This window comes from Lampris incognitus, chromosome 10 (genome assembly GCF_029633865.1).
Source record: "Lampris incognitus isolate fLamInc1 chromosome 10, fLamInc1.hap2, whole genome shotgun sequence".
Taxonomy (NCBI): domain Eukaryota; kingdom Metazoa; phylum Chordata; class Actinopteri; order Lampriformes; family Lampridae; genus Lampris; species Lampris incognitus.
In genome coordinates this window covers 48,333,061-48,342,840 of record NC_079220.1, presented here as the reverse complement: position 1 = coordinate 48,342,840, position 9,780 = coordinate 48,333,061, and the positions used below count along the sequence as shown (strand labels likewise).

Below are 9,780 nucleotides of genomic sequence, written 5' to 3'. Positions count from 1 at the left end.
GTTGCTCTGACTGGTTGTAGGTCTGTCCAATTGCTTCCAGGGTCATTTTGCTCAGCGCCCATTGATGACGCCTCTTGGAAATCGAAAATGAACCGAGAGGAACCAGACTAACAAGCATTTGCGAATTCGTCCGGTTCTCAGCCTAGATGTTGAGATTTTGGCGGTCTGGGTTGTTTACAGCTGTTTGAGTTGTCACGCGTGGCAGTTTTGGAGTGACTCGATCTCGCCCAAATATGAAAACGCCTCCGCCGTGACTACGTTGTCACCGCCCTCTTGTCTTCAAAGAGACGCCGCAGCGTGTAGATCTGCGTGACGGCCACAGTTAGCATGACGAGCAGGTTGAGACAAGACCAGAAGGACACCCTCCACAGGTTGTTCTCCAGGAGGTAGCGGTCGCGAGTCTCAAAGGCTCTCAGCGTGGTCTGTACCTGGCGGCTCCTCTCCAAATGCCGGTACAGCGAGTCCATGCTCTCCTGCAAGGACGTGGAGAACAGAGAAGAGGTTCAAACACTAGAACGACCAAGACGTTCGTTACCGTTTTGGATTTTCAAAGTTTAATAATTTTGTGGAGAAAGAAAAAGACACAGATGTAAACTACTAATAAGACACGTTAGCCCCTAGCTAACGGGTCTGACCCTTTAGCCGAGCGGTTAGTGATGTCGCCTTGTGGTGCAGTACACCCCGTATAGAATCCCGCACCGGGCAAGAAAATAACCGGTTACATTGGCGGCAGCGGTGGGATCCGGAAGTGTGCAGATCCTCAGAAGTCTCTTCGGAGCGCGGGAATAACAAAGCGCGAGGGCGCGCTTCCAGGGAGGGTGACGACTGTAAACTAGTAATAACGCACGTTAGTCCTTAGCTAACGGGTCTGACCCTTTAGCAGAGCGGTTAGTGACGTCGCCTTGTGGTGCAATACGCCACTTATCGAATCCCGCACCGGGCAAGAAGTTAACCGGTACACAGACATGCCGCTCCATTTCATTTAAAATGAGTTTTAGATCAATTTCACACAAAAAAAGATGACAAGATCTACCTAAAACGACCAGGAGCGGACAAAATGACTGTCTCGTAATTTGCGCATGATTGTGCGCGTCATGTCACTATGACGTATTTTGGTTGCACCATTTCCTTCGCGATCATTGCTCTGTCCAAAGAAACAAAACACAAAACTAACGTTCGCCAGTGCAGAGAAATAGTCAAAATTTGATTTTTGATTATTTCCAACATGTCTGGTTACAGACGCCGTTACAGACGCACCATGACTACCACCGAGGCGTTACAGTATTTACAAGCGTTGGGTAGTTGGGTAATTGTTTGAAAAATAGTATTTAAAGTTATTAAAATGTAAATTTTGGCGTCAGTTAGTTTCTTAACAGACATACATATATGTAGTGCATTAATATCTCAATTGGGTATTTTATCTTGACAGAATATAGAGTTTAAAAATCGTGGCAGTCGAAATGACCTAGTAGTTTTTAAGTTCCGGTCTTTGTTTGAGACCATTTCAATATCTATTTTCAGTTCTTTTTGTAAATTTCACGTTTTACGGGCCTTGTTACGTTTGTTAGATTGGCAACACGTGTTCTCCGTTTTGCTCTTCAGGCAATATTTTCACTTTTCAATTTTGCTATTCAAGTTTAAATTTAAATTGTTTAAAAATAGAATTATAGTTGTACAAATTTTAATTTTGGTGCCAGTTAGTTTCTTAACAGACATACTAACATGTAATGCATTAATATCTGAATTGGGTATTTTATCTTGACAGAATATAGAGTTTAAATAGAGGCGGTCATTTTGACCGCCCACGGTCGTTTTGGATAGGAGTGAAATCCCGGTCGTTCTAGGGATAGACATCTGCCAGGGAACGGCAGTGACAAAATGTTTAACTGGTTTTGTTTTTTTTTGTTTTTTTTATCTGTCCGTCTCACCCTGATGTCCTCCAGCTTGTAGTCCACAAGGCTCTCTGGTGCGACTGCGTCCGCCCAGTCCTCTCCTCTCCCCAAACCGTCGTTCCCGACCCGATCATTGACGATCACCTCAAAGAAAACCATTTTCTCCGAAAGTTTACTGAAGCTGTTGTCGAAACACAGCCGATAGTCTCCTTCATCTGTCGGCTCCACCCTGAGACAGCGAGGGGAGATTGTGAGATACCGAGAGAGACTTGTTTTTTATTCCTTCCTCATCATTTCAAACAGATCACGACTCCCCTGACGAGGAGACCTCACAACATATAAAGAAATGGGTGGAAAGGTTACTTGCTAGTGGACGGGTGTAGAGGATCACATCATCAGTAGTAATAATAATAATAATAATAATAATAATAATAAAACAAGGAACGTATGGCATGTTTTATTCACTGATGATTTTTTTCAAATTAAGCTAAAAATATTTGGTACAGCTAAAGAGAACTAGAAAAATGCTTTTCCACAGAAAAAGCATGTCAATGCTGAGCTGCTGGAAGAAATCGCGAAAGCATTGCTGAAAATGGATAAATAGGAATAGTCAGAAAGTCACTAGCCTACCTGAAATACCTTGAAACTGAAATGTGAAATGGCTGAATATTTTAAAAGTTTTAAAGGTATAAAAAACTGAAAAATTTGCCATAATGTGCTAAATACATAAATAGTTTGATTGTTGAATGGTTTCTGTAGTTTAAAGTATGAAAAAGTGGAAGTGGTGCAAAGATTTCAAAGTGCTTCCAGTCCCATTACAAACACACACAACAAGGCTGTAACAAAACTTGCAAGCACTTGCAGCAGGGGTTTATGTATAGAAAAGGTGTAAATAGTCTGAAATATGTGACCCCCGCTGGTAAAAGAGTCCCCAAGTAGGCCTAGGTCATTGAACTGCAAAACCTGACCTGAACATTATTCTTCTAAAAGAAGAAAAAAGAGCTACGGTACATCAGAGGAAATGGTCTTTATTTGTTATGAGAGGAGGGGTAGAATGAGAGGAGGGGTAGAATTAAAGGAGAGGTAGAATGAGAGGAGGGTTAGTGATGAAGATGAAGAGGAAGGGTAGTGATGAAGATGAAGAGGAAGGGTAGGAAGGAGGGTAAGAAGGTTGTAGGAAGGTAGGATAGCAGGGAGGTTGTAGGAAGGAAGGTAGGAAGGTAAGAAGGTTGTAGGAAGGATGGTAGGAAGCAAGGTAGGAAGGTTGTAGGAAGGAAGGTAGGAAGGAAGGAAGGTAGGAAGATTGTAGGAAGGTAGGAAGGCAGGGAGGTTGTGAGAAGGAAGGTAGGAAGGTTGTAGGAAGGAAGGTAGTAAGGTTGTAGGAAGGATGGTAGGAAGCAAGGTAGGAAGGTCATAGGAAGGTTGTAGGAAGGAAGGTAGTAAGGTTGAAGAGGGAGGAAGAGCAGTTAAGAAGTGGCAGAAGCTGATCAAATCTACCAGGTGTTGAGAGTTGACAGTAATTAGGCTGGCAGTTGAGTTTCAAATTGATATGTGACGTCACAATAGGACTGAAAATTCTAACAGGCAAAGTGTATGGCAGAATTGCTAAACTTTAGAGCTGAATTGTTCAAAAACTATAAAATATTTTTAAAATCTGAATAAGATTCTGAAACAGCTGAATGTCCTGAACTGTTTAAGCTTTAAATGGGGTTTCTAGCTCAAAATGAAGGAGGAGATACAGTTCAAAGGTGATGAGGGTTTCAACCTTTCCCCATAGACTTCCATTGTTTTGAAAAAGTAGAAAAAGTTTAATATGTCTAAAAGTATAAAAGTTTTAAAAAAAAACGAAATGTGAGCCTTAATGGGCTTAAAGAGATGGACATTTTGATACCTGAATGGGTTCAGTGGCTAAAAGTATGAAGGAGTAAAAGAGGTGGAAATGTTGCAAAAGTCCCTCATTGACTTCCATTCAAAAAATGGCTGAAAAAAGTTGAATATTTCAAAAAGTTCAAAAGGTATGAAAAATCTGAAAGGGGGGCACTAATGTCCTTAATGAGTTGAACATTTTGATAGTTGAATGGTTTCAGTAGCGAAAAGTATGAAGGAGCTACAAAGTGTCAAAAAATGGGTGGAAGAAAAATAAATAAATATAGAACTGCAAAGCAATAGTGTGAATGCTGGGCATTCACACTAATAAAACAATCAACAATACAACAATCCAGGCAATACAACAGATAAAGCCAGTTGGGTATAAACAATAGAACAAGTCAACAACAAGTAAACACAAACTGCAGAAAACTTATTGTAAAAAGATGAGTCAACATGATAAGAATCCAGGTTGGCTGGCACTGCCAGATTTGGGTGACCTACATGTGGATGCCTTCAGATTTTCTGAAGTCAGACGTCAGCCGGTGCCCACTGGGTGATATGAGTGTGAAGCCCACATCCAGACCCGCCCCTGCTAACACCTGGTAGGGAAATACAAGGATGTAGGTCAGTAACAGTGTATTCAGTCTCGTAGCTGGGCAAAACATTATTTTTTCCTTCCAAAGAGCCTACCGCAAACCAATTTTTTTTTTATCTGTCTCTCGTACTGATTTCCATTTTCAAATGGAAATTTCCAAGTATGTTGAGAAGACATCTTTGGTTCTGCCACAAGGTTAGGCCTACTCCGCCCATGGTCTACAGTGTGATATGTTCACATAACCTCCAGCTTAAGTTACATTGGCTTAAGTAGCTTTGGTCTCATAATACAAGTGTGAGACAGCAAGTGCTGGAAGAACAGTCAGTCGCCTGAACCAGCCCTTGTTCCAACGGGTTGACTTTATTGTGGTTTTTCGAGCCGAGCGAGCATAACAGGATGACTCAATCCTCGATCATTCGGCAGTCAGATGCAGCCCTAAAAGCGTTTCTCCCCACAAGCCTCGTGTCATTTATTCCAGTGAGGATGCCAAGACACTGAACAGGGGCCAGAGAGATGTGTTGCAACGGGACTGTGAAGACGATGACATTATACCACAGTTATGTCTGCCAAACGTTAACGGCGATCAAACATTAGAGCAGTAAGTCTACAAAAATGTGTGGATTGAGAGGGCGGTGAGTTAACCCGTCGCATCAAAGCTCGCAACCGTGATACTTTTTCTTTCACTTTGAGTCTATCTACAATAAATAGTGAAAGGTTGTTTTCCTTTCTGCAGCTGCCTATTTCCTGACTAAACCCTGAGCGAGGTGCTGACACTGATAGGCACCTGGAGCCCTAACGGTAACAAGCGTGTTATCAGCACATGGTGAAAGTCCATGCCAAAAGAGTTCACTCGCTGGTTTCCTTTTTCCTATTCAAACATGCAAAGTAACATGCATGCAAACATTTTTAGATGCAAAGTAACTCATGGACCTGGAAAGGAACTCACCCACTTCTATATTCCTGGTTTACCACCGGGTTTAGCAGTCTGTATTAACTTGTGTTTACATGCTGGCGTTGCACATTTGATAATATCAAACATTCTCCATCTGTTTCACAGGTGCAAAATCGGTGAGATTGTACACTGTTGATACACATTATCACCTTAGTGGGTAGTCAATTAAACGATAGCAAACTTAATTAGCAAGGTTTCAAACAACATATTCACCTTCTTGCCTAGTCTGCAACGTTTGGATACACTTGTTAACATGTGACCCAGGATAGCATGGCTTTGTTGATAACTTCAGTGTGCTTCAGGTAAACATCAAGCACCAAAATATGTATGGCTGCTGTATGTCAAGGGAATTGTCTGACAGTATCCTACGGAGGACCATGTTTATGCAGGTTTTCACGCCAACCCACTGCTACACCATTAGATTTCACTGAGTAGCACAACTTCAACCGAAAAAGGGAGCCAGTGAAATAAACTGGTAACTGATAGCTGGACTGCATTTTATATAGCAGTCAAAGAAAGAAAACCCACAGACAGATGACTCTCCATGGCACATCACTGAGTATCACTGCATCGGGGGGATTGTGGGATGCACGTGGTTTGGAAGAGTTCAGTTTGAACCCTTAGCCGAAGAAAGGAGGTAAGAATGGGCGGCACGGTGACGCAGTGGTTAGCGCTGTTGCCTCACAGCAAGAAGGTCCTGGGTTTGAACCCTGGGGTTGTCCAACCTTGGGAGGTCATCCCAGGTCGTCCTCTGTGTGGAGTTTGCATGTTCTCCTCGTGTCTGCGGTGGGTTTTCTCTGGGTGCTCTGGTTTCCCCCACCATCAAAAAGACATGCATGTTAGGGTTAGTACTCCTGTCTGTGCCCTTGACCGAGGCATGGCGAGACGAACTGGATCTGGTCCCCGGGCGCTGCATGGCGGCTGCCCACTGCTCCTAGCTACAGTTAGGATTGGTTAAATGCAGAGGGTAACTTCCCTATGGGGATCAGTAAAGTATATCGAAATAAAAAATTTTTAAAAATCAAATGAAAACTGTAGCAGGAGCTCTCCCTTACTTGACTTTGTTTGGAAACGAACATCCCCTCCTTTGGGTGTCATATTTCACGTAGACATTTTGGTGGATTCACCTTATGTACTTCATATCAACCCCTTCAGCCAAGGGAACTCCAAGAAGAAACCATTTAACTTGGACCTGAATGTACCCATTCTTGGGGTACTTGGACAAATGGGAGGCTTGCCTAAAGCCTTCCTTTGCTCTCTGGTCCTGCCTCCACCTTCATTCTTATTGGCTAGTGGAACTAAAGGTGACATTGATGAGCTGTGTGTTTCAGTAAAAACAAACAAACAAAACAAAACAAAAAAACTAAACTAAACTTGTTTCAACTGTGCTTCAAACTCATGGAGCTCTCTGAGAAAGGTAAGGTCCCTGCATTGGGCCGAGAGCTCACAAAGTCCATAGATGATACAAATATACAGTGCGCACTCTTCTTACATGGGTCCGGTGGAGACACGACCTACTAAACCCAAATTCATCAAATCCTTACTTGACTGGACTCAGCAACAGTAGCGCTTCCAAATCCATCACACTCTCAAGTCAAGTCGATTTTAGTTGTATAGCCCATTACCACACATTAACAAATTTGCCTTAGTGGACTTTACAGCGACACAACATCCTGTTCTCAGACCCTCGCATCGGATAAGGAACAACTCTCTAAAAAAAACAAAAACCTTTAACAAGGAGAAAAAAGTAGGAAGAAACCTCAAGGAGAGCAACAGAGGAGGGATCTCTCTCCCAAGACGCACAACGTGCAATGGATGTTGTGTTTACACAATTTACACAATACAACATTGAAAGAGGATAACAGAATTATAATGGAATTATGAGGTATATGATGAATATGATGAGGAGGATGCCAAGCAGTGTCCAGACGCCACCAGAATAACCCAGGACCTGAGCTACATGACCACCATCACCAGGTCGACCTTACTGGAGGACTACACGTGCACACAGGGAAGACTCCCATCACACCATTCACATATACAGAAGAAGAGAAAGGAGAAGACATCATTCAGTGAGAGAAAAGGCATGTGAGAGAAGAGGACAGTTTGCAATAGTCAATAATCTATACTATAATACGTCTATACTCTATAATCCCGTCATCAGGGCAGTGCTTGGTAACAGGACAGGAAGAGATGGAACCAGGTGATCCGCTGTGGTGACCCCTGACGGGAGCAGCCGAAAGTCGTAGTAGTAGAACAGAGCTTGGTAAATTCACTGAGACAGAAACTGACCCGCCATGCAGTAAAGGTCGTGAAGTACCCAACTTAAAGGCAACTATAGTAAGCTAAGGCAAAAAGATCGAGTTTTAAGTTTGGATTTAAAGGACTCAACAGACTCTGACTGTCTGATGGCAGCAGGCAGGTTATTCCACAAGAACGGGGGCCCTATAGGAAAAGGCCCTGCCACCAGCCGACTTCTTTTTAACTTTGGGTACACACAGGAGCCCTGTATTTTGAGAGCAGAGAGCTCGAGCTGGAATGTAGGGCTTAAGGAGATCAGACAGGTATGATGGGGCAAGCCCATTTAGGATTTAATTAGTCAGCAGAAGCACCTTGTATTCTGATCTAACATGGATAGGAAGCCGATGAAGGGACGTGGGAATTGGTGTAATATGGTCAAATTTTCTGGTTTTAGTTAGGATTCTAGCTGCCGCATTCTGAACCATCTGAAGACTTTTAGTACGAGCATGTGGCAGACCAGAAAACAGAACACCACAGTAACGAGTGTGGATGAACCAAATGCACGTATTAGAGTCTCCGCATCAGACATGGGCAGGAAAGACCACATTTTGGTCACGTAAGTGGGGGGAAAAGGCAGTCTTGGTGATTTCTTTAATCTGCTTATCGAGGGAAAGGCTGGGATCAGATGCAACGCCAACATTTTTTTTTTTTTTTTTGCTGCCACACTTTGTGAAGTCACGGAGTTGTCGAGCGTTATTGTTACTTGATCATATCGGCGTCCGTGTCTAGCAGGGCCCCAGACCAGCATCGCATCTGCATCACATCACATAACGTTGACTCAGCTCATCTGGACACGGTGTTTACTGAGAGAAATGATTCATCACTCATCTAAGTGACCTCTTCAGTCTCAACTGACTTGCTGGTATCCCCCACCCTTCTCAACAACACAGCTGCATAACGGCTGTAAATAATGATCCCTGTCATATGCAAATTGCCGTGACCACTAACTAGAGTTACAATGGCCATGTGTACTGTGACAGAAACCACACATAGTTAACTAAGATACATGAACAGGATGTGCCGTTATGGCCCATTGTTCGTATGATTAACTCAGTGACCGATAACATCTCTTAAGTTTCTGGCACCTATATCGTGACGTGGTCAAATAATGGACTTCCTAGCCAACCTTTCAGAGTTAACCAACAAGATTTTAATGACCGTAAACCGAGCCAGTTATAACACAGGCAAATTACTATTGGTCTCAGCTTTTCCTTGGCCACAGAACCGCGATTACCTATTTGCCTACTCTTTACACTCCTGGTGGGAGTGTAAAGCATGCTGTCTAATACAACGTCTCTCATAGCGTCCCCATTACCTTCCACCACACCCCCGCTATCTGTAACAGATATGCCCGTTTTTAACATGTTCAATCCCACAACATAACCAAAACGTTAACGCTCTTCAGTTGCATTGTGGGTAATATGCAAATGAACCCCCATGACTTCGAACGGGAACACTCCGGTAGAATTCGCAACAATATAACGAAGGTCACATTCAGAACACTGGATCTTGTGGATGAGGCGAGGGACATCATGATGGAGGGGGATGAAACAGCGGTCTCTTATGGTGTTACGTCTCTCTTCACGTGGGTTCCTGTTGGTGCAGCAGTGGAGGTAGTCCGTGTGAAATTACAAAACGACCCCACCCTTGTGTGTGTTACCTGGTACTCCACTTCGATGCTCCAGTTCTTCAGAGTGGGTTGGAAAAAGCATTCTGTGGCGCCAGCAGGAAGCATGAATGTAAACTGGTTTTGTCCCATGGCCGCAGAGCGGTCGATGGACGATATTATCAAACAGGCCAACAGGCTGAGTTTGGCAAAGACATTTATCTCAGTCCAGTCGCGATGCATTGTTTTAAATAAAAACTACTTTCAAGTTACTCCGGAGAGAATCCACGTCAGCTTTTTTTTTTGCCTCCCTCTCCCCCTCCCCCCCCTCTTATAAACGCTTGTTATGGATGACTGTATGGTGCCCTGACCAAAGTTGAACTAATGGACTCACGTGTTGCTGGTTCGACCAATAGCGACCGACGACGTTTCCTATTGGCCTGCACTGTCTGATAAGACTGAAGCGAAAGGTGCATGTAGTTGCCATGTCCGCAACAACAAAAAAAGTGACTTTGGACTCCCCCCCCCCCCCAGAAAATCCCATGAAAATCATTGTACTGGCTGG

At 43.5% G+C, this 9,780-nt stretch overlaps 1 protein-coding gene across 1 annotated transcript; it reads right to left on the bottom strand.

Annotated features, from left to right (window-relative positions):
- Window positions 1-207: 207 nt before the first annotated feature.
- LOC130119995 (transmembrane emp24 domain-containing protein 1-like) lies at window positions 208-9,511 on the bottom strand. Its single transcript, XM_056288608.1, has 4 exons — window positions 9,270-9,511; window positions 4,263-4,360; window positions 1,929-2,121; window positions 208-473 (listed from the first exon to the last, which is right to left on the bottom strand). Exons 1-4 carry the CDS (start codon window positions 9,456-9,458, stop codon window positions 255-257), a joined length of 699 nt encoding a protein of 232 aa, XP_056144583.1. The 5' UTR covers window positions 9,459-9,511; the 3' UTR covers window positions 208-254.
- Between the last annotated feature and the right edge of the window lie 269 nt (window positions 9,512-9,780).

Excerpts from the sequence above, each read along its gene's own strand:
- LOC130119995 (XM_056288608.1), bottom strand. The coding sequence starts at position 9,458 with ATGCATCGCGACTGGACTGAGATAAATGTCTTTGCCAAACTCAGCCTG. Across the intron at positions 4,361-9,269 it reads GCATCGAAGTGGAGTACCAG|GTGTTAGCAGGGGCGGGTCT; the intron begins GTAACACACACA and ends TTTCCCTACCAG. Across the intron at positions 474-1,928 it reads ACAAGCTGGAGGACATCAGG|GAGAGCATGGACTCGCTGTA; the intron begins GTGAGACGGACA and ends ACGTCCTTGCAG.